Raw genomic sequence first — 27,433 nt, 5'->3', positions numbered from 1 at the left:
GGGGACCCCGCGCTCGCGGGGATTGGATGCGCGGAGGCGGCGGCGCGCAGTCCGGGGGAGGCCAGTGGGAGCTCCATGGGGAGGCGGCGGCGGCGCCGGCCCGATCCGCCGGACGCGGCCCGGGCTCTGCCCGAGGCCATCGCTGCGTTGAGCCGGACGCTGCCTGCCGCGCCCAGCCCCGAGACCTTCCGCCGCGCCAAGTTCGACCGTCCGGAGGCGGTGAGGCCAGCAGGGCAGGCAGCCGGGCGCGGTGGGCCCGTGGGTGGACGAAGGGAGGTGGCCAGCTCCACTGGCAGTCGCTCTTTGATCCCCGCAGGCCCCCGCGCTCTGGCAGCTACTCTTCCGCGTGCTCTCGCCGCTGCCGGCCGACGGCGCCTCGGCCTCGCTCGCCCTGGGTAAGCCTTTCCGCCAGGCCCGCCCCGGCCCCGCCCCGGCCCCGCCCACCGCACAGGGCCCCGCCCACCACACCCTCACGGGGCAGCCCTCTGCAAAGCCCCGCCCACCGCCCGGCTTCCCCGTCAGACCCGCCGTGGTGGCCCCGCCCCGGCCGGCTCTGGCCCCGCCCACCACCCACTCACGGGACAGCCCTCTGCAGAGCCCCGCCCACCGCCTCGCCTCCTGACTAGGTCCCCGTGTCCTTACTGGACCCTTCCGAGCGTGCTCTCTGCTCTGGGGTAGCGCGTGGGGCCCTTCCTTAGGGCCTGGGGGAGTGTCGCCTCCAGTGGGTTGCCCTCCTGAGCTGGCGTCTCCTATCGCAGAGGCTCAAGCCCGTTGGGTGAAGTCGGCACTGCGCTCCCAGGGCTACCCGAGGTGGGCGCTGGCACAGCTCCCGTGCGACGGCTCCCAGGGTGGCCGCGAGCTGCTGCTGGCCCTGGCCTGGCTCCTGGCTCGCGGGCCCCTGCCCGAGCGGCTGCTGACCCAGAGCCATGTGCGGCTGGGTGATGAGATGCCCGTGTGCGAGGTGGGTTCAGGAGTGTGAGCCAGGCCCAGCCGGGCCAGAATCCGGGGTGCGGGAGCTGGACTGGGGGGTCGGCCCTGTGGGGGTCAGCGTTGCCCTCCTGAATGCCCGGGTGAGCACACAGAGGCAGGGCAGGGCCCGGTGTGTGTCCACAGGGTCTGTCCCCAACTCTTCCTCGCACCCCTCAGACCCGGTGGCGGTCACTCTCATGGGCCTCCTTTCCCTTTCGGGGTCCCTGCGTGGGGTGCGGGGGCAGCATGTGACCATTGCCCCCTCCGCAGTGTGAGGCCCTGGCCAGCCCTGGCCTGCCTGCTCCTGGTGTGGAAGCAGAAGGCTGTGTGGACATCCGCCACCTGCAGTGGCTGATGGGGAAGCTGCGGCTCCGGTGGCGAAACCTGATGGCCGGTCAGCAGGAGCAGTGCACCCTCCTGGGCAAGGTAGTGCCGCTCGTGCAGCTCCTGCAGCGCCTCTCTGCTGCACAGGCCTGTCCAGCATTCCCAGCTCAGGATGGGGCCAGCCTTTGGCTGGATGTGGGCCTTCCCAGGCCTGGCTGGGGACTGACTGGTTGGGGGTGGCCCGACAGTGGGACGCTAGGGCTCCAGATTGTCCAGGAGGGGCCTTGAGGAGGTGCTGCTGGGCGTCTGTGGGACAGGGAATCAGGGAAGCCAGGGGGGGAAGGCACCTAGTCCTCCCACCATCTCCTGGGTGTGGGCTCACAGGCAGTGGGCAGCTCTCTCGGGGGTCCTGAAGGCTGGTAGGGCTCAGCTGTGGGGGCACAGGGGTCCCCCCACCGGCCCAGGGCATGTTCTGGGCTGAGAGGTGACTGCGCAGGTGGCCTGGGCTCCCTCCAGCACAGGACTCTTTGGTGCTAGAACCCGTGGCAGAGGGTCTTTTGCTCAGCTCGCCTTTCCTGGGACGCCTTCATTCCCTCTTGTCTGAGCTCCAGCTGCTCCTGCTGTGTGGGACGTGCCCCACTGCTGACCTCCCTGCCGCCTTCAGGCCTCCCCTCGCTGGTGCGCCTCGCTGCCCCCCAGACCCAGGTGGTCTGTGTCCCCGCCATTGGCCTCACTGGACCACTGAGCCCGTCCGGGGCTGTTTCTGCCACCGCCCAGGCCTGCCACTTGATGAGCTGAGGAGGGTTCAGGGGTGTGGGAGCCCGGTGGGGGTGCTCCTCCCTCTGCAGGGCCTCCTGGTGGGCCCCGAGCCAGCCTCAGCAGTGCTGGCTACTCTCCCTTGCCGGGCCGTCTCTGAACCCCCTTCCTGGTCTGTACCTTGCCGAGTGCTGGGGGGCACCTACATGCTTAGCATGGGGTCTGCGCTGCGTTTCAGATCCACTCTTACACCCGTGGCTGCCACAGTGACCGCAGCCTTGGCCACCTGTCTGTCACTGAAACAGAGCTGCTCAGAGACCCCGAGGGCGGCCGGCAGGTGAGGCTGGTGGGACCAAGGTGGGCGTGGCCCAAGGTGAGAAGGGGCCTGGGAGGGTGGCAGACCCAGGCAGTGGATCGGCTGTGGGTGGTCGTCAAGCTCACCATCTGGCTTGTGTGGGGGATGGGCGCAACCTCTGTCCCTCTCCTCGCCTGGGCCTGCCAGTGCGGCCATGAGCGTGCGCGTGGCTGGGCACGGTCTGGGCTGTGGGGAGAGCACAGGCGTTGGGCGGCTGGCAGCCAGCTGGGGTGGTGGCGGGGGACGGTGGAATTAAGGAAGACGCTCAGGGTCTGGGCTGACGGGTGTGGGTGCCTTGAGCCTGTGCAGGTGTCACCTGCTGGTGGGCTGGGAGTGGCCCGCTCTCTGCTGACCTTCTCTTCAGGAGCCCCCTCCATCACTGTTCCCTGCCCGTGGGCTCGCGTGGCCAGGGGCTCCTGGGACAGGCCGGTGGCCATGACTTGAGTGCTGGGCTCTGGCCGTCCAGAGTGTGAGGCTGGCACTGCCTGGCCTGGGGGCACTTGGCCGGGCAGAATGACTGAGGCTCAGGATGGACCCAGCAGATCTCGGCTGTAGTGCTGCGTGCTCCTGGGGGTCTGCTCCCTGATGTGGGGCCAGGGTGGCCCTTGGGGCCCACCTGGCCTGCGTTCCTGGCGGCTGTCTGGCTGGCTCTGTGGGCAGGGCTGCGGTTGGCCCTTGAGGTGCTGAGGCAGCAGCTGGGTGTCCTGAGATGCCCTTGCTCAGTCCCCTTTTGGGGTGACTCAGCGGGGCCTGGGCCTCCTGCCCCTGGTCCCTTGGTCAGGGGAGTGTGGGGGCTGTGGCAGCCCCAGCCTGGTGCTGTCTGGGACCCCAGCCTCCATGGGCGCTGGGGGGCGCGGTCCCCCTCCGCCTGGGGGCTGGTGCTAGTTGGTGCCACAAGACTGAAAACAGTGTGGTCAGGCCAAGGGGGACCATTGACTTCCTCCCAAGGTTTCCGGACGGTCTGCGGGTGGCAGCTGGGACCAGCCTATTTGAAGGGCCTGTGCTCTTAGGATGGATGCCAGAAGCTTCTGGAATGATCTCTGCTTGCCGTCAGCGGCCAGGCACGCTGTGGAGTGCTGGGCATTGTCCTTGGTTACTGCACTCCTCTTACCTTGTCCCCCATCTGCTTTTGTACGGCCAGGTGTTGGGGGGACTGTTCTTGGGGACCAATGAAGCTGCTTTTCTCACTCGCCAGCATGGGTGTGTGTGTGTCTGTGTGTGTGTGTGTGTCTGTGTGTCTGTGTGTGTGTGTCTGTGTGTGTGTCTGTGTCTGTGTGTGTGTGTCTGTGTGTGTGTCTGTGTGTGTGTGTGTGTCTCTGTGTGTGTGTGTCTGTGTCTGTGTGTGTCTGTGTGTCTGTGTGTCTGTGTGTGTGTCTGTGTGTGTCTCTGTGTGTGTGTGTCTGTGTGTGTCTGTGTCTGTGTGTGTGTGTGTGTGTCTGTGTGTGTGTGTCTGTGTGTGTGTGTCTGTGTGTGTGTGTGTCTCTGTGTGTGTGTGTCTGTGTGTGTCTCTGTGTGTGTGTGTCTGTGTGTGTCTGTGTCTGTGTGTGTGTGTGTGTCTGTGTGTGTGTGTCTGTGTGTGTCTCTGTGTCTGTGTGTGTCTGTGTGTGTGTGTGTCTGTGTGTGTGTGCGTCTGTGTGTGTGTCTGTGTCTGTGTGTCTGTGTGTGTGTGTCTGTGTGTGTCTCTGTGTGTGTGTGTCTGTGTCTGTGTGTGTGTGTGTGTCTGTGTGTGTGTGTGTGGTATGGGCATGTGGCTCCACCCTCCCAGGTCCACAGCCCTCTCCCAGGTCACAGGGCGGTTCTCACTGCAGGCAAGCCTGCCTCTACCCTGCTCCACTGGCTTTGGGCTGGGCCCTTGGCCTGGTGTTCAAGGTCCCACACCCCCGTCTGGCCAGCGGTGTCCAGCTCTGGTGTCCTGGTGGGCATGCAGATGCTGGTGGCCCGGGGCTCCGCACAGCCTCTGAGAGGAGGCCGGCTCCGGCTGTTCGTTGGGCCCCAGAGCACATTCTGGGCTCTCTTCTAGAAGGAGTGGCCTGGGCCTTCCCAGGGGACCAGAGGCCTGGGGGGCTGCAGAGGCCGATCTGTCTGTCCAGCTTGCCGTGGGCTCTCGGGGTGGACCATGCCTGCCTCACCCACTTCGGCTTCCCAAGGCTGTGGCAGCCTGGGCAGGCGGGCCGGGGGCTCAGCACAGGGGCTGCCTGGGCCCACGCGCACGGGTGCAGGGTCCATGGGTGTGGGTGTGAGGGCAGGGCAGGGTGCAGGGGGCTGTGCGGCTATGTTCTCCACGCTGGGCCCCTGGCCTGTCCTCTGTCACCCTGAGCCGGGCACTGTGCAGCCCCTGCCCTGCCTTTGCCTTTAGGGGATTACAGGGGCGGGGCTCCCAGAGCCCTGAAGTCTCTGCTGTCCAGGACCCCCAGCTGCCCAAAGCCTCCATGGTGCAACCCTCTGTCAGCGGGGGCTGTGGCGTGGAGTCCCGAGTAAGGGGCACCAGTGCTCGGCCCCCACCTGCAGGACCCATGGTTTGGGGCGGGCACGGGACTCCCAGGATGGTCGAAGGCCCAGGGGGCTTGGCCTGGGGGTGCTGGGGGTGAGGCTGCCCCGCCCCGCCCATCAGCTTGCTGTGAGACAGCTCAGCCCATCGTGGGCTGACAAGGCTCCGAGGCTGGAGTGCCCTGAGCGTGATGGCGGGGCCCTGTGGTCGGTTCTGACCCTGCGGGGCTTGCATTGCAGCTGCTGCAGCGGCTGGAGACAGAGAACATGCGGCTGGAGGCGGCCCTGGAGTGGCGGCGCCGGGAGTTGGTCTTCTGGCAGTGGATGGTCAGGGGGCTGCCCGTCCCATCCCTCCCCTCCCCTGCCCTGCCCTGCCCTGCCCTCCCCTGCCCTGCCCTCCCCTCCCCTCCCCTGCCCTGCCCTCCTCCCTGTCCCTCCCCTCCCCTCCCCTCCCCTCCCCTGCCCTCCCTGTCCCTCCCCTCCCCTCCCCTCCCCTGCCCTCCCTGTCCCTGCCCTCCCCTCCCCTCCCCTCCCCTGCCCTCCCCTGCCCTGCCCTCCCCTCCCCTCCCCTCCCCTGCCCTCCCCTCCCCTTCCCTGCCCTCCCCTCCCCTGCCCTCCCCTGCCCTCCCCTCCCCTCCCCTGCCCTGCCCTCCCCTCCCCTGCCCTGTCCTCCCTGTCCCTTCCCTCCACTGCCCTCCCTGTCCCTCCCCTCCCCTCCCTGTCCCTCCCCTCCCCTCCCCTCCCCTCCCCTGCCCTCCCTGTCCCTCCCCTCCCCTCTCCTCCCCTCCCCTGCCCTGCCCTCCCCTCCCCTGCCCTCCCTGTCCCTCCCCTCCCCTCCCCTGCCCTGCCCTGGCCACGGCAGCCCTGGGCCTTGGGGGTCTTCCCATTCTCCAGGCAAGAAGAGGGGTCTCGGGGACGTCCCCTTGCCCAACCCTGAAGCTGGTTTTTCACCTGGGCCTTGGGTTTCGAGTGTGGGGCTCTTTTCAGACATCCGTCTGCCCCATCACCACCCTTCCCAGCTCCTGGGGAGACCCAGACTCCTCAGGGGGTCTCAGCCTTCTGGAAGTTTGGCCTCTGTGCCTCCCTGGTGTCCAGGCCCCCTGGGGTGAGGGTCGCTGTCCAGCCTCCTGTGTGACCTCGGGGCGGGTCTCATCGAGGTCTCTCCCTGCAGGACACAGTCCTGGACGCCTGCCCCCTGGAGGCCTCACCACCCACGTTTCTGCCTAAGATCCCCGAGCCGGGGGCTGGAGCGGTGGGGCTGCTGGCGCGGGAGCTGCAGGCCTTGCAGGGGGAGCTGCAAGCCTTGCAGGAGGAGCTGCGGGAGGCGGCAGAGGCCCGACGGGCTGCCTGGCAGGCTGTGGTGAGAGCTGGCTGTGGGCCTGGGCCACTTGACCGTGGACTTCCACACTGGGGTCGCTCTGTTCGGTCTGTTTGGAAGGGTGGGCTCACCTGCCAGACTCCCCGGTGCCACACCCCCACCACCCTGTTGGATGTCTGGAGTGCCGAGTGGGGCTAGGGGTGGGCTCCCCGGGTTTGCACTCTGGGCTCTGGCCAGGCCCACTCCCAGCTGCCCCCCGGGGAGGACCTGAGCCTGGGGCGGGGTGGGCCTGGGGGCCCGGGGCTGTGGGGTGGGCCTGGGCCTGGGGCGGGGTGGGCCTGGGGCCTCGGGGCTGTGGGGTGGGCCTGGGGGCTCGGGGCTGTGGGGGCGCTCAGGCTGCCGGCCACATCCCAGGCGCCCGGCGCCCTGGCTTGGGGCTCAGGTGCTCGGTGAAGGTGACACAGCCTGGGGGGCCAGGCCTCGGAGCAGGCTCGAGGTCATCCCCCCATCCCGGGAGCAGTGACGTCTAGGCAACGGGAGGGGCTGCCGCGGGGCTGGGGGTGGGGGTGGGGGTCGGGGTCGGCCTCGGTGAGAGCCAAGGGGCCTGGAGCCGTGTCCTGGTGGACGGGTCACCCTTGGCTCACTTGCTGCCGTCTCCTGTGCAGGTTGGCGGCCACGGGCCTGAGTGGAGAGCCACGAGGCGGGCCTTGCAGGCGGCCGTGGCGCAGGATCTGGCAGCTCTGCAGCGGGCCTGGGAGCAAGGTGAGGACCAGGCCCGGCCCCACGGGCCCCGCCGGCTGGTGAGGACCGAGACCAGGGTGCCTGGCGGCCCAGGCCTGTGGGCCGCCGAGGTGACGGAGGTACTCAGGGGCCAGGAGGCCTGCCTGGAGGCGGTGCTGCGCCAGCTGCAGGGCCAGTGTCGGCAGGAGCTGGCCAGGCTGGCGGAAGCGCGGCCCGGCCTCATCTGGGTCCCGTCGCCGGCACGCTGAGCACCACAGGCATGCCCCCACATATGGGCTGGGCCTTAGAGGGGCAGGGTCCATCCCCAGCGATGCAGGCTCTGGGCTCCAGGGCCCCACCTCGGGCAGAGTGTGCCTGCGCCCTGTAGGCCTGAGGCAGGCGCGGCCTGTGCCCCTAAGGAGGTCTGGGAGCCCACCATGGCGCCATGGGTGTCAGGCCTCGGTGAGGACTCAGAGGACACCATGGAGGCCTGCTGGCAGTGCCGAGGCTCCAGCTGGCTTCTGTCCGGGGAGGAGGCCGCCCGTCAGGCCCGGGGAGGGCCCCTGGGCAGGGTGGCGAGGCGGGGCAAGCCCGGGGCTACCTGGGTGCTGGACAGACAGGCAGGGCCTGCCGCACGGGGCAGGTGTCAGGCAGTGTGCCCTGGGCTCCGCTGCACACCCCACTGGGGCCAGCCTGTGCCTGGGACGTGTGTGGTTATGCATGAGTGTCCGATCGGGATGCCCGATGGGAGCCCTGGGTGAGGGCTCTGCTCTGTCCCTGGGGGTGGCGCCCAGGGCCCGGGAGGGAGGCCAGCGCGGACAGAGCGGCTTTGTTTCCAAGGCTGCGCAGGAGCGGCCCTGACAAAGAGCCGTCTGTCCGGGGATGTCCCGCCAGCCCCGCGGGAGCTGGCCTGTCCCCGTCCCAGGAGCTCTGTTTCTGGCGCCCACGCCCCGCCTCCCATGGGCACAGCCGTGGCCCGGCCTCCTTGGCCAGGCTGCCCTCTTCCCTGGGTGTTTGACCCCGACCTGCTGCTGGTTGGCTCAGGCCCCAGGCTACTTCCAGCCCTGGGTCCCCGGGCCTCCCCGGGGCACGTTCTCACTGGTACTTTGCCGTCCACCTGGGGAATGCTGGCCCATGCCCGGGAGCACCAGCTGGTCCGGGCCTTTGTCCCGGGTGGGGTCACGCCCATGGCGCCTCTGCACTGGCCTCTGGAGCATCGGCCAGACCAGGCAGTGGCGAGTGGACCCCCCTGTGAGGACCGCCTGTCTGATCCTACCCCGTGGCCGGCCCTCCCGCCAAGGGTGTTCAGGCCACTTCTCGACTCCCTGCCACCGCCCTCCTGACTGCCGGACGGGAACAAGTCCATGGAAGGACTCCCTGCCTCCTGGGGGCTCCTTGGGGCCGTGATGGCCACAGCTTTTGGGAACCTGAGTTTTAGAAATGCAAACGGAAAGGCAGTGCCTTGGAGTTGTTGCTCCTGCGCTGACCCGCGGGCCCAGGACAGTTCAGCCAGAACCCCAGCGTGTCTGTGTGTCTGTGGGGCTCGGGGTGGTGATCCTGAAACACGAGGTGGACCAGCCTGAGAGGACAGCGGTGGGACCCCTGTGGTGACCCCGAGAGACAGGAGCTTGTCCAGGTTTTGGGGTGCAGGCCGGGCCCCTGGGGTCGGGCTCCTCCTGCTGTCGTAATAAGTGAGCACGGTCCCGATCCGGCCACTCCAGGGGGCTGAGGTCCAGTGGGCAGGCAGGAGAATCTGCCCTGGGCCTCAGACCTCACGGGCTCCTTCTCTGACCCTCCGCTGCCTCTCCACCTCTGCACTCCCCCTGGCCTGCCGGCCACCAGAGTCCCCTTCTGCGTGTGACGTGAACCCTAACCCCAGGGCTCAGACCCTGCCCACCACCCCTGACCTCGTGTGGGGCAGCGCAGGCCCTCGTATGCCTGCATCGAGGCCGGAGGCCTGGTCACTGAAAGAAGCCGGAGCTGCAGCCCGTCGAGACAACTTCCGTGTGTAAAGGCTGGAGTGGAGCGGATGGAGCTGTCTGTCCAGGGGCCCCAGAGGAGAGGAAGCAGGCAATCAGATAAATGATCCGACGCCCGCCTTCGCTGTAACCAGGGACAACAGGCAGGGCCGCCTGTGCGATTGCCTGGGGGTGAGGGGTGGGGCGGGGCGGGGGCGGGGGCGGGATGCCTGGTTTCGAGCTGCACCCCCCTAAAGCCCCCTCAGGCACGTCTTCTGAGGTGGGCGTCCCGCTGTCCACCAAGGGGAGAGGCAGGGAGCGAGGGTCCCGGCAAGCAGGTCCAGGGTCCAAAGCTCAGAGTCTTCTAGAAAACAAGCACGTCACAGAAGACAACACGCAGGGAACTTGCAAGCGGAACACCTGTGACTCGGGCAGGAAGGGTTCACACCCGCGGGGACTCCCTGGTGGACCCGCTGTGAAGACCCCGTGCTTCCGCCACAGGACGGGCCGGTTCCACCCCTGTTCGAGAACCTAAGATCCTCGCGTGATGCGGCAAAAACAGGCGCTAACCATGCACGCGTGACCTTGGGGGCGTGTGGCCCCCACGTGACCTTGGGGACATGCGGCTATGGGGCCCCACTCGCCCCTGGGCCCCTGCCCTGGTCACCTATGGCCTCAGAAGCCAGGACGAGGGCCCGGATGCCCCCCCCCACAACCCAGGCCCAGGCTCTTATCCCGGTGGCTCCCTCTTCATGGCCCTTCAGGCGCTGGGCCTCCCTGCCCACTGGCTGGCCCCCCTCTCCCTCGCCTTATTTGCACTGGTCGACCTTGGCCTGGGGACGTGGCTGGCTAGTCAGGACCGCAGTCCCCCCAGACGCCCCTCCCCGCGGCCTGAGGGTGTTCACCTGGTCCCGCCGAAGTCCAGGTGCGGGTTGGCAGGAGCATCTCCGAGCAGCGTGTAGGAGACAGTTCCTGCCCACGGGTCTCAGCTGGCCACACGTGTCCTCCCTGTGGGCGTGGCCAGTGCCCACTAAGTGCCCATGAGCTCTGGGGCCTCAGCTGGGTCCTCAGCTGGGTCCTGGCTGCTGAGTGCGGCACTGGCTCTGCTTGGCGGGGCTGGGCTGACTCCACTCATCCGTCAGCTAGGACCGCTGGGGTGCCCACGTGCCTGCCCTGGGGCTGGGGGTGGGCTGACACCCAGAGGGGCCGCGCCGCGCGGGGTGGGGAGCTCCGAGGTGACAGTGGTGGTCAGAGCAGGCCTGCCCGGGGCGGGGGGTGCCGGAGGGAGGACGGGGTGCTGAGCGTCCTGTTCAGGAGGGTGGTCAGGAAACGGGGTGCTTCGGGGGAGGCTGCGTGGGAGGGGCACGGGCTGCAGGCTCCCGTGTCTCTGAGCGGGGCGGGGGGCCAGGTCCCGTCTTTGTGCTGAATGGCCTGGGGTCTGTCACTCTCTTGGCTGTGGGGCGTGTCCGCTGGCGGCTCCTCTGGACAGCCGTTTTTCTTCCTATAGCCTCTCTCTCTTTAGCAGCACTGTATCTTCACTGTGGCACGTCTAGTTGGGGCTCCGGGGCTTGGCTGTGATGTGTGGGACCTGAGATCCCGCGAGGGGTTGAATCGGTCCCCTGCACTGGGAGTGTGGGGTCTCATCTACTCAGCCAACAGGGAATTCCCTCTTCTAGTCTTTGTTTACAAGTCCCGTCTCTCCCCTTCCCAGTTAGGGACATTTTTAAATTGTAAAAAACACAACATTAAATTTGCCATCTTAATCTGCCTGCCAATGCAGGAGACACTGGAGACCCAGGTTCAATACCTGGGTGGGGAAGATCCCTGGAGAAGGGAACAGCAGCCCACTCGGAGAAGCCCGTGGGCAGAGGAGCCTGGTGGGCTGCAGTTATGGGCTCACAAAAGAGTTGGACACGACTGAATGTGGACACAAAATCATTTTTTAAAAATTGAAATATAGTTGATTTACAATACTGTGTTAGTCTTGGGTATACAGCAAAATGATTCAATTATATATATATATATATATATTTTTTTCAGATTCTTTTCCATTATAGGTTATTACAAGGTACTGAATATATTTCCCTGTGTTACACAGTAAATCTGGGTTGCTTGTCTGTCTCCCGTTTACTAGACCGTATCTTTAACACCATGAAAGTGAAAGTGTTAGTCACTCAGTCGTGTCCAACTCTGTGACCCCATGGACTGTAGCCTGCCAGGCTCCTCTGTCCATGGGATTCTCCAGGCAGGAATACTAGAGTGGGTTGCCATTCCCTTCTCCAGGGGATCTCAATCCCATATTCCTAATTCATTCTTCCCCACCTGCTTTCCCCTTCGGTAACCATAAGTTGTGTTTTTTTTTTTCCTATGTCTGTGAGTCTGTTTCTTCTTTTTTTTTAATTAACTGATTAATGATTTTTGGCTGCACTGGGCCTTCGCTGCTTTGTTCAGGCTTCCTCTGGTCGTGGCGAGCAGGGGCTGGTCTTTCCTAGTGCTTGGGCTTCTCACTGCAGTGGCTTTTCTTGTGGAGTGTGGGCTCCGGGCTCATGGGCTTCGCTGCTCAGCAGCACGTGGACCCTCCCAGACCAGAGATCAAACCCCTGCCCCTTGCCTTGGCAGTCAGACTCCCAACTTCGGGACCACCAGGGATGTCCTGAGTCTACTTCTGTTTTGTAAATAAATTCATCTGTATCATTTTTTAGTTTCCATGTGTAAATGATATATAATATTAATATTTCTCTTTGTGACTTACTTCACTTGGTATTATAATGTCTAGTGCCGGAGGCCAGCTCCAGCAGCCAGGGAGTCGGCCTGAAGGGATTTAACTCGACTGCCCCTATTGTTGTCTGGGGCCGGGGCTGCCCCTGCTGTCTGTTCCTCTGAAACTGGGGAAAATTACTTCTTGTCTTGGGGGGTGAGCGTAGTCTCATCTTTATGGAATTTAGATCTACAGTCTTTTACCCAATGATACCCCTTCTGGCATCGGGGGCAAGGTGTCTTCGGAGGGTTAGGTTTAGGCTGTATTGGCACGGCTTGTTGTCTCTGCTTGGCAGGACATTGTCGGCAAAAATGCCCCATTTGGCCACAAGAGAGACACTTTATTTGTAGAATCGTATCCATTAGGGTTACCTTTTTTCTCATTCCCTGAATAACTTGGGTAGCAGTTTCTCCCCTCAAGGCTGCGGCTAAAGCAACGCCCTGCAAACAGGAAGTTCCTACTTCCTGGCAGGTCTGTATGTAAGTCCAAAGACTTTCTTTACGTCTAACAGGTCTAAGCAATGCCTGACAGGTAGAATTGGCATTTTCATAAGCCAATTGTTAAGAACTATCTCTGTCTGCTCAGTACTCTTAATAGATTTTTTTGTTTTTTTTTTTTTTTACAGCAGTTTTCAATCTGGCCACAAAGTCTTCATATCTCTCATCAGGTCCCTGTTTGATATTACTCAAAGTGGATAACTTTCTATCTGAAGGGGGCAAAGATTTCCATGCCAAGATACCTATGGCCATAATCTGATTAAGTGCTTCTTTAGACAACCTTGCTTGGGCTACATTAGATTCGTATTCTCCATCTCCTTTTAATGCCGTAGATCCCACTGTCTTGAGCCGTGCATCATTAGAGGTTTTGTTTTCTGCTGACTGTAGTCTAGCCAACTTGTCATACTCTGCCAACCACAGGAGGAACTCTCCTCTAGGAAGGCAAGCCTTTGCAACCGTTTTCCAATCATTTGGTGTCATCCATCTTCCAGCCAAGGCATCTAGCAGGGTAAGTGTATAGGGGGAGGTAGACCCATAATCATGACAAGCGTGTTTAAACTCTTTCAGTAGCTTACATGGAACTGGTTCCCATTTTTTCTCTTCTTCGCCTTCCCTTTCTGTTTTGGTAAAAACTACTGGAAAGGCCGTAGAGGATTCCAAGTCTCCCTGTTGTTCTGCTTCTCTTCTAGCCTGAGTGAGGCCCCCTGAGGGGGCTTTCCCTAAGGAGCATGCTCTGTATATTGTGCATCTGTCTGTTTCAAAAGCTTCTTTGTTTCAGAAAACTCCTCATCTTTCTCAGCCTCAGGCAATGCTCTGGGAGGCTTTGGGGGCAAAGTGGGGAACTCCTGGGCCCTGGGAGGCACAAACGGAGGTGGCAGTGATTGCCTTAAATCAGAAAGTGATGGATAAAATTTTAAAGGTTTGCGTAGAGGAGGAGGGGCCTCGCTAGGGTGCTCGGCCGCAGCGTCCTGCAAGTCCTCTGGTTCCTCAGAAGGTTGAGCACAGTCTCCCTCCTTGTCTTCGTCAATGGCAGAAAACATGATCTACGCGGAAGGCAGAGGCCCACCATGCACCGTTGCAGCCTCTCCCATAGGCTGTCTAACAGCCTCATGCCGAGGGTCCAGGACGTCCCTAATCATATTCCACAGAGCAAAAGCATCTACTGGAACCTTTTCTGGCCCATGCAAAGTATGAAACAAATGTAACTGATCTCCAACCTTAGTTCAGGTTTCTAGATTTACGGTGTCCTCAGGAAACCATGGGCATTGTTCTTGGACAAAAATTAGAAATTTAGACAGCCTTCCTTTGCTTACTTTAACGCCTGTATGGGCTAACATGTGAAGTAATATTTTAATAAACGTGTCTGTTCTTGGATGCAGAGAGACCCATTTTCCTAGAGAATATTCTTATTGATTCTATATCCTCCTCACTCTGCTTAAACTGCAGAGGGGCGCCGGCCACCCATGGATACAATCCTAACCGCTCTGCGTTGCATTAACAAAATTACTTAATTAATTACTTACCCCTCAGGTGCCCCTTCTTCGGCGCCACTTGCTGGAGTCCAGCTCTAGCAGCCAGGGAGTTGGCCTGAAGGGATGAGTGGTGTTGGCAGAGAATGATACAGCCTCTGACTCAAAGTGCTGGACTGCATGTTTATTTCAAGCATCAGATTTTCTTTTATACTTTCACAAAAGCATTAGGTCAGAGATTTGACATCTTCAGTTCCCCTTCACCCAGATTCATTGTCTCCAGAAAGTGTCCTTGTGATTTCATTGTAACTCATGTTTATCTCTGGGCTGCATACCACATTCCTCAGTTTATTTCTTATCTTTCTAAATCCTGCTAGCCCCTAGTATCCTAAGCTCATTATCTCCTAAAAAGGCTTCTACCTATTAGTAGCTCTAAAATTCTTAGTCTCTATAAGCTATAGTAAAATATGCCAACACTACAACATACTTTAAACTTTAAGCTTCTAACTATTCTTAATTATTCCTAAACCCCAAACTCAGCAAACTTCTTTTGCCATAAACATTTCCCTCACAAGCAGGTCTCAATAACAATCTTTCCCATGGCCTCAAGCTGCGGCCTATGTGCTCATCATGGAACATTCTTTGTAAAGGTCCTTGAACAAATGTAACTTTATGGATTATTTCCTGGGCATAACTGCAGAAGGCTTTGTGCTTTCTCATGCAAGAACAATAAGCACCTTAACATACTTTCCAGCCAACTCAACCGAAGGAAGGAAAGGACAAGTCAGAAAGGACAAGTCAGAATCACAAGACCTAACTCCTTCATCCGGGACCGTGCCTGCGGGATGAGGAGGGGGGTTGGGGCCGTGCCTCCATTTTGTCAGTAATGCCTAACGTGGTTCCCGACAGTCTAGGTCCACCCATGTTGCTGAAAGTGGCATTATCTCACTCTTTTTTATGCCATCCTAACCATTTATTTCGGAGAAGGCAATGGCACCCCACTCCAGTACTCTTGCCTGGAAAATCCCATGGACGGAGGAGCCTGGTGGGCTACAGTCCATGGGGTCGCTAAGAGTCGGACACGACTGAGCGACTTCACTTCACTTTTAGAATCTTAACTATCGCATGCTTTATCTTCACTAATTAAGACAGTCTTATGATTTTCTCCTTTACTTTATCATAATGAATTGCATTATATTAACCCATCAGCACCCTTTGCAAAGTCGAACCACCCTTGCATTCCTGTGAGAAGTCCTGTTTGATCACAATGATGTAACATTTAAATACGCAGTTGGTTTTGGTTAGGTATAATTTTATTCAGAACATTTATATCAATACTCAAGGGGAAATAGGCCTATGACTTTCTTCTCTTTTTTTCCTTGTATTTCCCTTATTATGTTTTGGAATCCAGGTTACATTGGCCTCATCATGGCCTCTGCTGTCCATTTTTTGGAATAACTTATTAGGACGGGGATTAATTAGGCCCTGAATCTTGTTTCTTAGCCGCACTGTGTGAGCCCTCAGCCTGACCTGTGCCCCCTGCACTGGGGGTGTCGAGTCTTCTTTTTAAAGATTTATTTATTTGGCTGCACTGGATCTTCATTGCTGTGCATGCGCGTTCTCTGTGGCACGCAGGGGCGACTCTTTGCTGTGGCATGCAGGTGTCTCATTGCACGTGGACTTCTCTGCTGTGGAGCATGAGCTCTAGGCATATGGGCTCAGTAGTTGTGGTGATCGGGCTTAGTTGCCCTGTGGCATGTGGGATCTTCCCAGACCAGGGATCAAACCCATAACCCCTGCATTGGCAGGTGGATCCTTAACCGCTAGATCACCAGGGAAGGCCTGGGAATGTGGAGTCTTAACCACTGGACCAGGGAAGTCCTGAACTTGACTTTTACAGAGTAAAGGTTTTTGATTTTGATGAGGTCCAGTTTATCACTTTATCGCTTGTGGGCTGTGCTTTTGGTGTCACGGGATTTTTTTTTTTTTTTTTAATTTTTTTGACTAGTCCCAGGTCATGAAGATTTCCTTTTATGTTCCCTTCTGCAAATTTATAGTTTTTACATTTAGACATGCTAACCACTTTGTGTTAATTTTTGTGTTAGATATTAGGCTAGCTTAAGGATTTTTTTTTTTTTTTGGCATGTGAATGTCCAGTTAGTGAAAATTCTATCCCTTCTCTGTCGAATCACGTTCACACCTTAGTTAGAGCTTATTGGTTGCACTCAGCAAAGCAGGAGTGGAAAGAAACTTCCTCAGGCTGATGGAAGAAATCTGCCACTTTCAAGAGACTTGTATCCAAAACATAAAAAGAATTCCTTCTTACAACTCAACAGTGAGAAGACCATAGCACAATGGAAAAATGGGTAGTGGATTTGAACAGATGTTTCTCCAAAGAAGATATGCACTTGACCAGTAAGCACGTGGCCTGCCCAGCATCATCGGCCAAATGGAGAAGGCAACTCCAGCTGCAAGGGAGTAGACGCTGCTTCACCCACAGGGCGGCTGTGACCAAAAGTACTGACGAGTAACAATCGTGGGGAAAATGTGGAGAAATTGGAACCATTATATATTGCTGGTGAGAATGTAAAACAGTCTGAAAAACAGCAATTCCTCAAATTGTCAAACATGGAGTTACCTCATGATCCAGAAATTCCACTCCTAGGTATACACTCAAATGAAGACATATGTCCACATAAAATCTTGTTCAGAAAAAAATCTTGTACAAAGTGTCCATTGCAACATTATTTATAGCCAAAAAGTGGGAACAACATAAACATCCAACTGATAAATAGATAATAAAATCAATCTGGAGTAAATAATGGAAGGTTACTTGGCAATAAAAAAGAATAAAGGAATGACTAACACATTTGCTTTGTAGAATAAGTTACACAAGGTCACACTGTATGATTCTATTGGCATGAAATGTCCAGAATAGGCAAATCTAAGGAACAGATTAGTGGTTGCCTAGAGTTTGGGAAATTGGGGAAGAATTGGGGAGTGATTGCTAATAAATCTGGGGCTTCTTTTTGGAGGTGATGAAAATGTTCCAAAATTATGACATGTGTGAATATACTAAAAAACTTTGAATTGTAAACTTCAAATGTGTGAATTACATAGTATGTGAATTACAATAAGTCTGATAAAAAATTGACCATGCTGGTGTGGGTCTGTTTCTGGGCTCCAGTTTGTTCATATAGGCCTATGTGCTTACCCTTTGACAATACCCACTGTTTTGATTACTTCAGATTTACAATGTCTTTTTTTTTTTTAATTATTTATTTGGCTCCCCTAGATCTTAGTTGCAGCATGTGGGATTTAGTTCCCTCACCAAGGATTGAACCTGGGCCCCTTGCATTGGGAGTAGAGTCTTAGCCACTGGGCCACCAGAGAAGCCCCTTACAATAAGTCTTAAAATTAGTTAGTGAGAATCCTCCAACTTCTCCCCTTCTTTTCCAGAATTGTCTTGGCTACTGTCATTCCTTTACATTTCTATATAAATTTTAGAGTGACCTTGTCTATATCTACAAAATTTCCTCCACGGATTTTGGTTGGAGTTGCATTATATTAGTAGGTCATTTTGGAGGAGAACTGGCATCTTAACTACATTGCATCTTCTACCTCATGAACACAGTTTTCTATTTATTTACTCCTTGATTTCTTTCATCAGCATTTTGCAATTTTCAGCACACAGATCCTATACCTGTTTTGTTAGATTTATATCAAAGTATTTAATTTTGAGGAGAGCTAAAGTGTTATTCCTCTAAAATTTTTGGTTTTCACTTGTTTGCTTCCAGTAGAAGCAGAATTGAAGTTGTTTTGACCTTGTATCCTACAACTTTGCTAAGCTCACTTATTAGTACTCAGATATTTTTTAAGTGGAACATTTGGGATTTTCTATATAGACTTTATTGTCATCTATTAATAGAGAGGGGGTTTCCCAGGTAGCTCAGTGGTCAAGAACCTACCTGCCAATGCAGGAGACAAAAAAGATGTGGCTTTGATCCCTGGGTTGGGAAGATCCCCTGCAGAAGGTCATGACAACCCATTCTAGTATTCTTGCCTGAAGAATCCCATGGACAGAGGAGCCTAATGGGCTACATACAGTCCATGGGGTCACAAAGAATCAGACACTACTGAAGCGACTTAGCACACAGGCATGCATGCATGAATAGAAAGAGTCTTCTTACTTTCTATTATGTATGTCATTTATTTTTCTTATTTTATTGCATTGGCTAGGACTGCTAGTCCAATAGTGAATAGTAGTGGATACAGGGGACATCTTTGCCTTGTTTCTGATCTTAGACTAAACACCCAGTCCTTCAGTATTAACTATCACATTAGCTGTAGATTTGTTTTTTCTCTCTCTCTGAGATGTCCTTTATTATATTTAGTAAAGATTTTCCTGTTTCTAGTTGCTTAGAGTATTTATCATGGGTGGATACTGAATTCTGTCAAATGCTTTCTTTACATGAATTGATATGCTCACATGGTTTCTTCTTTAGACTGTCAATATAGTGGATCGTACTGATTTATTTTCCCATGTGGAACCAGCCTTGTTTTTCTGAGATAATCTTCATGTGGTTGTGGTTTTTATTTTTTATGTTGCTTGCTTAGCAAAATATTTGCTAATATTTTGATGAGGATTTTTATGATATGATGACATTGGATTTTCTTTTCCCTTGTGGGTTGGTTGGATTTTCCCTGGTTCTTCATATGCAGAGTAATGTTGGATTGTATCCTGCACATTTAAACATTATGTTATAAATATCTGGTTTTGTTTAAATCCCATTGAGAATGGTGACATTTTTGTTTTAGCACACAATCAACCCAGTTGGGTTCAAGCTGCAAATTCCAAATAGCCTTGTGTGGATAGCAGTTTCAATGTCAGTTCTGCTTTCAAAGCCTTTGCAGTGTTATTTGAATTCTGTTCTGTGTGGGCACTGCCAAGTGACCAGTGTGGGACCTGGGCAGTGCTGTGTCCTGCGGCTCGGTTCTTGGACTTGGTGAGACACACGCAGCTTGGGGTTGAGCTCAGAAGTCATAAACCCCTTCCTGGTTGCTCTCTGAAGCCCCTTCTCTGGCTTGTCTCTGTCACTTTCTGGCTGCCTGGGGCTCTGCTTTCCAGTCCTCTGGCAGAAGTCTGGGGCTTTCCTCACCCTACCCTCCCGCACACCCCGCTGACTGAGCCTGCATCTTGAGACAGAAGAGGCCTGGCTCTCCCCCGCCCCTCAAGGCAAGTGGGTCCTACCCTCTGGACCATGTCCCCTCTGAGTGGAGAGGAGGGTCTTACCCCTAAAAAGGCACCTGTGAGCCCTGCTGCCTTGACTGCAGCCTGGGTAGAGGTGGGACTGCCCAGGGGCCCCAAACCAGCAAACAGAGCCACCCCTCCCCATCCCTCTCCTCTCCCTCCCTGAGCCAGAACTAGGGGCTTCCGGAGCTCCTTGTCCCTGTCACAGCCCCTGGCTGACTTCTGGCACAGGCGGAGTCCAGCCCAGGGACACAGGAGGAAGACCCTGAAACTCACCACCAGGTTGGTGCTTCCAGCTCTGGTCCCCCCAGCCCCCCGCCATCCGCCTGTTTCTGCTCTGTCTTCAGAGACCTCAGGGCCTCCTGCACCATCTTTCTCTGCCGGTGCACTCACTGGGGGAGACCAGGTCGGCTGAGTTACTCCATCTCACCCAAAACGGGAACCTAGCAGACGTGAAAGAAAAAGACCACAAACAAACATAACTCCTTGGTCTCGCCTGGGCAGCTCTTGCCGTCTTGCCACATTTGGCTTTTCTTTACTGAAGTGTGTGTGTGTACACGTACATTGTATTCTGGACCACTGGAGGGTGAACTGCAGGCATCCTGACAATCCAGCTGGACACGTCATCACGCCTTGCTCCAGAAATGGTCTCCTGGGGAGCATCCTACCCCGGAGACCGCCGTGGCGGTGCCACACACCATCCTCCTTCAGTGCATATTTGCATGATCAGTCTTTCCCCATCCATACTCTCATGATTTATATGTGTCCCTTGTAAACAGTATCTATTTTGATTTAAAAAACAAAACAGACCGATCCTCTTAGTCTTTCCATGGGAATGTTTAGTCCATTTGCATCTAATGTAATTACTGATAAATCAGTTTGTAAACCTGCCGTCTGTAGAAGTTCTCTAATTTCTGCAGCTGCTCTATCTCCCCCCCTCTTTTCTTGTCCTTGGGGGCTGATTACGGAGAGAAGTTCCATGGCTTCTTCCCACGTGTGTGAGCGCTACGGTCTGTTTATGTTCCTTCGGCTCGGCAGCGAGAAGCTGCCAAGTGCCGTCTTAACTCACTACGGTTAGCTGGCCCTCTGCATTTCACTCTTGCTTCACAGGCCATTGTTGGTTTGTATTTTATCTTCATGTTTTCTAAAACAGTGTCTTTCCTAAGCACCTAAAATTTTTTTTAATGTGCCTCAGTTCACTTTTTGATTTTAAAGAGACTTTGTTGAATTTGTTACAATATTGCTTCTGTTTTTAAGTTTTGTTTTTTCAGACACATGGCTTGTGAGATTCAGCTCTGTGAGCAGGGATCGGACATGCACCCCCTGCACTGGAAGGTGAGGTCTCAACCACTGGACTGCCAGGGAAGTCCCAGTTTACTTTTTTATGTTTTAAAAAATATTTATTTGGCTTTGATGGGTCTTTGTTGCAGCATGCAGGATCTTCGGTCTTCCCTGCGGCACGCAGGGGTGGAAACCGGGCCCCCTGCATTGGGATCATGGAGTCTCAGCCACTGGACTTCCAAGGAAGCCCTGCTAAGCATTTTCATCACTACCGTTATAGTCTGTGTTAAGACTGCCCCGTGGATTTGCTGCGTTTTGTGCTCAGCTTTCCCTCCTGCCTCCCTGATCTCATATCTGGGATTCGTTTCTTTGCTTCGAGTGCCTCCTTTAGCAAGCCTGCTACAGCAAACTCGGTCTCTGAGTAAAGTCAGATTTTAGGTCGGCAGTTGTATTAGTAACCCGCTGCTGCTGTGACAAGTTGCCACAGATGAATGCAACACAAATTTAGTCTTATAGTTCTGCAGTCTCACTGGGCTAAAATCCAGATGCTCTGGCAGAGAGTGGTTTCCATGCCTTTCCAGCTTCTAGGGCGCCTGTATTTCTTGGCTCCTGGCCACTCCCTGCACCTTCCAAGCCGGCTGTAGCCTCTTCAGATCTCTCTGACCCTCACACCCCACCTCCCTCCCACAAGGAGGCTGGTGATGACAACACCTGCCCTGGCAATTTGGGATGATCCCAGATCTCAAGGCCTGTAATTTAATTACATCATCCAGAGGGAGCCGGCACGCGTCCCAAGTGTTCTGGGCCTGGCCAGGGGTGGGGCTGGGGTGGGGGCAGCGGGTAGACACACAGATGGGGGATTGGGAGGCAAGAGCTGGGTGCTGGGGCGGTGAGGGGTGCGTGGCATGCAGAGCACTGACGCAGGCAAGCAGGACTGGGGTAAAGACTGGACTTTCCCAGCAGCCCCTGGGTGAGTGGGGAGGGCAGAGGGAGACAGGAGGTGGCAGGGGGCCTGGCGGGCAGCCCCTCCTCGAGGGCGGATGGCAGCGGGAGGTGTGCTCAGAGGGCCCTGGGGGTGCCCTGGCCTCCTCTGCCTCCTGGGCCAGCCAGGGTGGGTCTGCCACCGGGTTGCTGGTGGTGCCCACTGATGAGTCGGAACCTGTACCTCCATGCTGCAGGAAGTGGCCTTGGTACCCGGGCCCCTGGTCCCTGGAGACCTCCCTGGGGAAGGTAAACCATCCTCGTGGATCTGGAGCCCCTCCCTAGGCACAGAGGCAGCTTTGGGGCCCTGATTGCACTTCCTCCAGTGAGAGCCAGTGTACGAGTGGCTGTGGTTGCTGGAATCCCGCAGTCAACCATGCTGAGAGCTCAGCTCCAGAGCATCTCACCGTCTCCCCATGCCTCTCAGGAACGGCCCAGGACGGCCTGCTGGCTCCAGGGCACCCCTGGGGGGCCCGGGTGCCGGGGAAGGGCGGCAGAGCCCATCATCTGCACAGACTCGGCCACCTGTGTGGGACCAGGCACTGCCGGGGCCTGGGTGCGAGCAGACAGGTGCGGGGGACCCAGGGGGTCCCTTCACCTTCTGACCTGCTCTCCTCCGTCACAGGCAGCAGGCAGGCAGCGGGTGCGCGCCCCTCCTCCGTTCTGGGGTGGACGTGGCTGCGATGTTGGGAGCGGTGCTCAGTGAGAGCAGGGTGGGGACTCCGGTGGGTGGAAAGCGGCCTGAGCCTCCAAACCCTAGCATGCTCCCCGGATGGCTGCCCACTGCCCCTGTTCTCTGGCCTCACATGAGAACCAGGGAGGGCGGAGGAACCCAGGACCCAGGGTCTCTGGGATGCGGCACCGTGTCCCCAAACGAGGTCGTGTGTGGCCACCTGCAGATGGGCGGCGGCCACCCGGCCCCGCCTCGGGGCCAGCTCCGCGGTAAGGCCGCCTGTTGCCGGCGATCAGAGTCGCCCTGGTTGGCGGCCTGGGTGTGGGCTGCCGCGGAATTTCAGGGCGTGCGCGGAGCTGAGGCGCCCGCGGGCGAGTCTCCCTCGGGTTGTGGAGTGACGCCGGTGGAGAGGCTTCCCGCGCCGCGCATGGAGCCTGGGGGCGTCCGGCTTCCTAGTGCCGCGGGCCGGGGCGCCGGATGCCGGGCAGTGCTGTCGCCCTGGCAACCGGCGCCGCTGAGGGGGTGGGGGCGCGGGGACCCCAGTCCGGGTCCGGCAGGCGCGGGCGGCCGGGAGCGTAGGGCGGGGCCTCGGGCAGGGGGCGGGGCGCACGCGGGCGGGGGGCGCCGCGGAGCGGAGGAGAGCGCGGCCTGCGCGGGCGCGCAGACAGGCTCCGTGGGGCCGGGCCCCGCGCGCGCAGCATCTGGCCGGCGGCGGGTAAGTGCGGGCAGGGCGCGCGGGCAGGGCGCTCCGGTGAGCCCCGAGTGCTCGGCCCCGGGGGCGGCAGGGTGCAGGGGCGGCGCTGCAGGGGTGAGGCCTGCCGGCCGGACTGCCTGGACCAGGCCCTGTAGGGGGGGGCGGGCGGAGCGGACCGAGGAGCCGAGACTCAGCCTGCCGCTAGCGGCCCAGCCCCCTCACCGGCCTCTGTCCGATCGGGCTGCGGGAGGGCCGCCTTTTCCTCTCCACCTGCCACCTCTTGTGGGCACTGAGGGATGCGTGTGAAGCGCCAGGGAAGAGGCGGGCAGCGAGGCGCCCGGAGGCCCCGGAGTCTGTGAAGTCCGAGCAGCCGAGCAGGAGGCCCCGGGCAGGGCTCAGGACGGCTGGGGCAGCAGGGCCTGGGGCCGGTCCCCAGGGAGAGACCCAGCGGCTGCGGGGGAAGGGCGGCCAGGCCCTGGCTCCGGCCTTCCGGGGCAGGGGCTGGGGCTCCCTGCGCGAGCGCCGGTCGGGGACAGGGTCTGTCTGGCCCCGGCGGCCCCGGCCCAGGTCTGATGAGCGCGTGAGGGAGCGGAAACGCCGTGGAGTGGATGGGAGGCGGGGTGCGCGGTGCAGTGGCCGTTTGGCTAGTTGGCCGGGCCAAGGGCTGTGATGAAGGAGATTCCCAGGCCGCTCCTGCAGCCAGAGGAGGGAGGGCTTCGTGGGTCAAGTGTGTCCACACACTGGGGGTGAAGAAGGGGTGTGTGTGTGATGGGGGGCGGGAGCTCATGGAGTTGTGGGCGCAGGGGCTAGGCCGATGACCCTCTCAAGGCGTCTACTACTCCAGGCGGCCAGACTCAGAGTGGTGGGGTCCTGGGTGTGGCGGCAGAGACTCTGGGAGGTGGATGCCAGGTGGGGCAGCAGCTGGGATGAGACCAGGTGCCCACTTGGAAGGGGGCCTTCCTTCCCAGGCAGTGGGGGCTGTGGTGTCACCAGGGCAGACCGAGCACAGTTGCGGGTGACATTAAATTTTGTCTTTGTCTAGACAGGGCAGTAAACAGAGCCCTGGGGCCAGGGGTACCGTGGGAGAGACTGGCTAGGAGTGAGCTTCAAGTGACTTTTGGGTAGATGAGGCCGGGGCACATCTATTCCCCAGGGTGTCAGCGGGCACAGGTGTGCTGACCCACAGCCTGGTGTGGGGCTGTGATCAGCCCGGCCGTGACAGCCAGTGCCAGGGGTGTGAGAGGGGCCCAGGGGCTTGTGGCCCAGGCAGGCGGTAGCAGAGGAGGCTTCCTAAGATTGCCCCTAAGGCTCAGCGGCAGGGAGCGACTGGGGGCCCACCCCTTCCTGGTGAGCAGGGCGAGCTGGCGTTCGGGGCTGGGGGAGTGCAGAGGGCAGGAGACGCTGCCAGGGCAGTAGGGTAGCAGGTAGCCACGGTGCACGCAGGGCGGAAGAGAACAGGCCACACGCCCTGTGGACAGTGGACCAGAGGGGAGACCGAGTCTGCGGACGCAGGGAGGAAAGATGCTGGGGCTGCGAGGCAGGGGCAGGGAGGCGCAGAGGGGCTTTGGGGATGGAGCACCCGGGACCTGGATGACTCTCAGTCCTGGATCGGAGAACCTGCCCAGAGCCCCGGCTCCTCGAGCCTTCGCTTCTCGCAGAGCCGAGGGAGCAGGCCCGCCTCCCGCCGGGTGCGGCGCCCGCCGCAAGCGAGGCCGCCCGAGCGGGAACGGGCGCGGGACAGGACCCCGGGCGAGCGGCGCGGGCCGCTGGAGCCGGAGGGACAAACCCTCGCGACTCCGGGGCCACGCGCGGCGGGGAGCAGCCACTTCCGTCCCCGTCCCCCCTCGACTTCGGCGGGAACGCGGCCCGGGCCTCAGGTGCGGCGGCGGCGCCCCCTGGAGGCCCGGCCCCTCGTGCGCGCGCGTGCGGCAGAGCCCGGCCCGGGCCGCGGACAGGGCCCCTCGGGGGAAAGCGAGCCGGGGGTGGAGGGGAGCGGCCGCCCGCTCTGTGTGCTGACCCCGTCTGCTCTGATCTCCCCAGATTCCGAGCTCGCCGGCCCGGAGCAGCGGCGCCCTCGGGGCGTCTGGACAGGCCCCGCGCCATGCCCGAGGGCTGAGCGCCGCCACCGCCGCAGGGCCTCGTCCCGCCTCGCGTGGGACCGCGCGCGCCCAGGTCGGGGCCCAGGCGGCCGACCATGGTGCTGCCTCCCCCGGACCGGCGCCACGTGTGCCTGACGACGCTGGTGATCATGGGCAGCATGGCGGTCATGGATGCGTACCTGGTGGAGCAGAACCAGGGCCCGCGCAAGATCGGCGTGTGCATCATCGTGCTGGTGGGCGACGTGTGCTTCCTGCTGGTGCTGCGCTACGTGGCCGTGTGGGTGGGCGCCGAGGTGCGCACGGCCAAGCGCGGCTACGCCATGATCCTCTGGTTCCTCTACATCTTCGTGCTGGAGATCAAGCTCTACTTCATCTTCCAAAACTACAAGGCGGCGCGGCGCGGCGCGGCCGACCCGGTGGCCCGCAAGGCGCTGACGCTGCTGCTGTCGGTGTGCGTGCCGGGCCTCTTCCTGCTGCTGGTGGCGCTCGACCGCATGGAGTACGTGCGCACCTTCCGGAAGCGCGAGGACCTGCGCGGCCGCCTCTTCTGGGTGGCGCTGGACCTGCTGGACCTGCTGGATATGCAGGCCAGCCTGTGGGAGCCGCCGCGCAGCGGGCTGCCCCTGTGGGCGGAGGGCCTCACCTTCTTCTACTGCTACATGCTGCTGCTGGTGCTACCGTGCGTGGCGCTCAGCGAGGTCAGCATGCAGGGCGAGCACATCGCGCCGCAGAAGATGATGCTCTACCCGGTGCTCAGCCTCGCCACCGTCAACGTGGTGGCCGTGCTGGCGCGCGCCGCCAACATGGCTCTGTTCCGCGACAGCCGCGTCTCCGCCATCTTCGTGGGCAAGAACGTGGTGGCGCTGGCCACCAAGGCCTGCACCTTCCTGGAGTACCGGCGCCAGGTGCGCGACTTCCCGCCACCCGCGCTGGCGCTGGAGCTGCAGCCGCCCGCCCCGCAGCGCAACTCGGTGCCGCCGCCCCCGCCGCTGCACGGCCCCCCGGTCCGCCCCCGCGGGCCTTCGCCCACGCGCGACGCCCTGGACACGTGACCGGGGCCCCCCCGGACTCCGAGACGCGTGGCGGCAGGCGCGCGGTTTGCATGGGATGGGGTGGGGTCGGGTGCGGAGAGTGCCCCTACCCGCGGGGCCCGCGGCCGCGCCTTCATCTCAGGGATCCCTCGGACCACAGACCTCGGCCCCGGCTCCTCCAGCTCGCCCCAGCGCGTGGGCAAGTGTGTGTAGCCCAGGCCGGAGCAGGGAGGGTCCCGCCTCCACCCGCGGGGGATCTGGGTGGCAAGGGAGGACAGAGTGGGCCGAGGTCTGGTCCCTTGGGTCCCTCGGTGGGGGCCTCTGACTCAGAGTTTGGGACCGAGGAGGCCTGTGTCATTTTAAAGACTCGTGTTTACAGTTTTGTATGTAACGTGGCTCTGCTCTGCCTGTTTGATGCGTCCAGTCTCTGACAGCTGGGGAGGGGCCTGGGCTGGACCGGTGTGCGCAAGTGATGGTGGAGTGGGGCCTGTGTCCTTCCCAGGCCTCCTCTGAGGGGCCTCTCCCCAGCCCCTGCGTGGGCACCATTGCTCAGGCATCCTGAGACAGACCCTCCAACCTCCGTGACCCCACCCCACCCCCGAGATGCTGGCCCTGTCCCTGCCTCCACGCCCCCAGCTCAGAAGTGTCCTGGGCCAGGTTTCCCTGGCACCCGGGGGTTCTCCCCGCCCAGGACAGCTGGACGCCAGATGGGACCAGGCCCCAGCTTGGCTCCCTGCAGCCCGAGTCAGGGGATTAGAGCCCGGATGCCTGGGGAGCCGGTGGCACCCAGGGCCCAGGGCTTGGTGCCCAGAGGCGCAGAGCGGCCGCCTTGCTGGCTGGTCTGTCCCGAGAGCCCACGGGGCCGAAGCCCATCTTCAGGGCTCTCCGCGGCTCCGCCCAGGCCCTTGCACTTGAGATGTGACTCTGGGTACCCAGCAGGCCTGGGAAGTTCTCGTAGCCTCTGGGGAGGAGCCCTTTGCCTTGGGCCTGGTGAGGCTGTGGACCAGGCTGTGTGAGGAGGCATTGCAGACCTTTCCTGGCTTCCTGAGGTGGCCTCCGGAGGCCAGAAGTGACCGCAGCACCGGCCAGCTGACCGTCCGCCCGTCCTTCCCTCACTCATCGGCTCACAGGTCCTCACAGAGTGTCCACGCCCTGCTGGCCCCGAGCAGGCCCTGATGCTGAGCCAGGCAGACTGTCCCTGTGGATGCGGCCAGGCCACGGGGCCTGTCGGGAGTAATCTGCGCTGGGAGGCCTTCCTCAGAGCAGGTTTGGAGCCTGCACCGAGGCCTGGGTGGGACAGGCCTGGGAGGAGCTTGGTGGGCTCTGAGGTGGTGGGCCTGGGCAGGGGCGTGGAGGGTTCTGGCTCCAAGACAGGCAGCCCCACCAGACCTGTTCCAAATATTGGGGGTGAGGGCTGGGGTCACTGCGTGGGGACCCTGGGTGGCCCTGGGGGATGGGGGCACGACCAGAAGGGAGGGCACGTCTACTCAGACAGGCGCTGGCAGGGTGGACGGTCACGTAGGAGTTTGGGGGAAACCAAGAATTTTGTGTGAGCCCCCCGATGTGGAGAGGATCCTGGGCTCGTCTTAGAAGCGGACATGGGACTGGACAAGGCCCGGGCCGGGGCGGGGGGGGGGGGCATGGACTCACGGCGGGGGCGGGGAAGGGCCTGTGGCCGGGGGCCGGGGAGCGGCTGGGTGGAGGGGTGGGTGCCCAGCGCGGGGCGGGTGGAGACATGGGGCAGCTGGGAGACCACGGGCAACTCTGCAGGACAGTGTCTGGAGACGGGGGCGGAGGCTCCTCTTGAGTTTG

The 27,433-nt window shown here is 59.6% G+C and overlaps 2 protein-coding genes across 7 annotated transcripts; both read left to right on the top strand.

Annotated features, from left to right (window-relative positions):
* Positions 1-17: 17 nt before the first annotated feature.
* TEDC1 (tubulin epsilon and delta complex 1) lies at positions 18-11,581 on the top strand. 3 transcript variants are annotated; one of them, XM_081551150.1, is made up of 9 exons: positions 18-219; positions 317-395; positions 759-961; positions 1,240-1,395; positions 2,288-2,386; positions 5,132-5,218; positions 6,063-6,251; positions 6,875-10,640; positions 11,146-11,581. In XM_081551150.1, exons 1-8 carry the CDS (start codon positions 76-78, stop codon positions 7,196-7,198), a joined length of 1,281 nt encoding a protein of 426 aa, XP_081407276.1. In that variant the 5' UTR covers positions 18-75; the 3' UTR covers positions 7,199-10,640; positions 11,146-11,581. The 3 variants fall into 3 exon arrangements, with proteins under 3 accessions (XP_081407276.1, XP_081407277.1, XP_081407278.1); XM_081551151.1 differs by having other exon boundaries at positions 6,875-10,685; positions 11,107-11,581; XM_081551152.1 differs by lacking the exons at positions 2,288-2,386; positions 11,146-11,581 and having other exon boundaries at positions 6,875-9,552.
* TMEM121 (transmembrane protein 121) lies at positions 18-26,009 on the top strand. 4 transcript variants are annotated; one of them, XM_081551157.1, is made up of 9 exons: positions 18-219; positions 297-395; positions 759-961; positions 1,240-1,395; positions 2,288-2,386; positions 5,132-5,218; positions 6,063-6,251; positions 6,875-6,971; positions 24,532-26,009. In XM_081551157.1, exon 9 carries the CDS (start codon positions 24,686-24,688, stop codon positions 25,640-25,642), a length of 957 nt encoding a protein of 318 aa, XP_081407283.1. In that variant the 5' UTR covers positions 18-219; positions 297-395; positions 759-961; positions 1,240-1,395; positions 2,288-2,386; positions 5,132-5,218; positions 6,063-6,251; positions 6,875-6,971; positions 24,532-24,685; the 3' UTR covers positions 25,643-26,009. The 4 variants fall into 4 exon arrangements, with proteins under 4 accessions (XP_081407283.1, XP_081407284.1, XP_081407281.1 ...); XM_081551158.1 differs by lacking the exons at positions 18-219; positions 2,288-2,386 and having other exon boundaries at positions 317-395; XM_081551155.1 differs by lacking the exons at positions 18-219; positions 297-395; positions 759-961; ... (3 more) ...; positions 6,063-6,251; positions 6,875-6,971 and adding an exon at positions 22,424-22,512 and having other exon boundaries at positions 24,532-25,482; positions 25,532-26,009.
* The last annotated feature ends 1,424 nt before the right edge of the window (positions 26,010-27,433 follow it).

The sequence above is a fragment of the Giraffa tippelskirchi genome, chromosome 12, assembly GCF_054371585.1.
Source record: "Giraffa tippelskirchi isolate mGirTip1 chromosome 12, T2T-mGirTip1v1.2.pri, whole genome shotgun sequence".
Taxonomy (NCBI): domain Eukaryota; kingdom Metazoa; phylum Chordata; class Mammalia; order Artiodactyla; family Giraffidae; genus Giraffa; species Giraffa tippelskirchi.
Note: the sequence above shows the minus strand (reverse complement) of the source record. Positions and strands in the feature narration are given on the sequence as shown.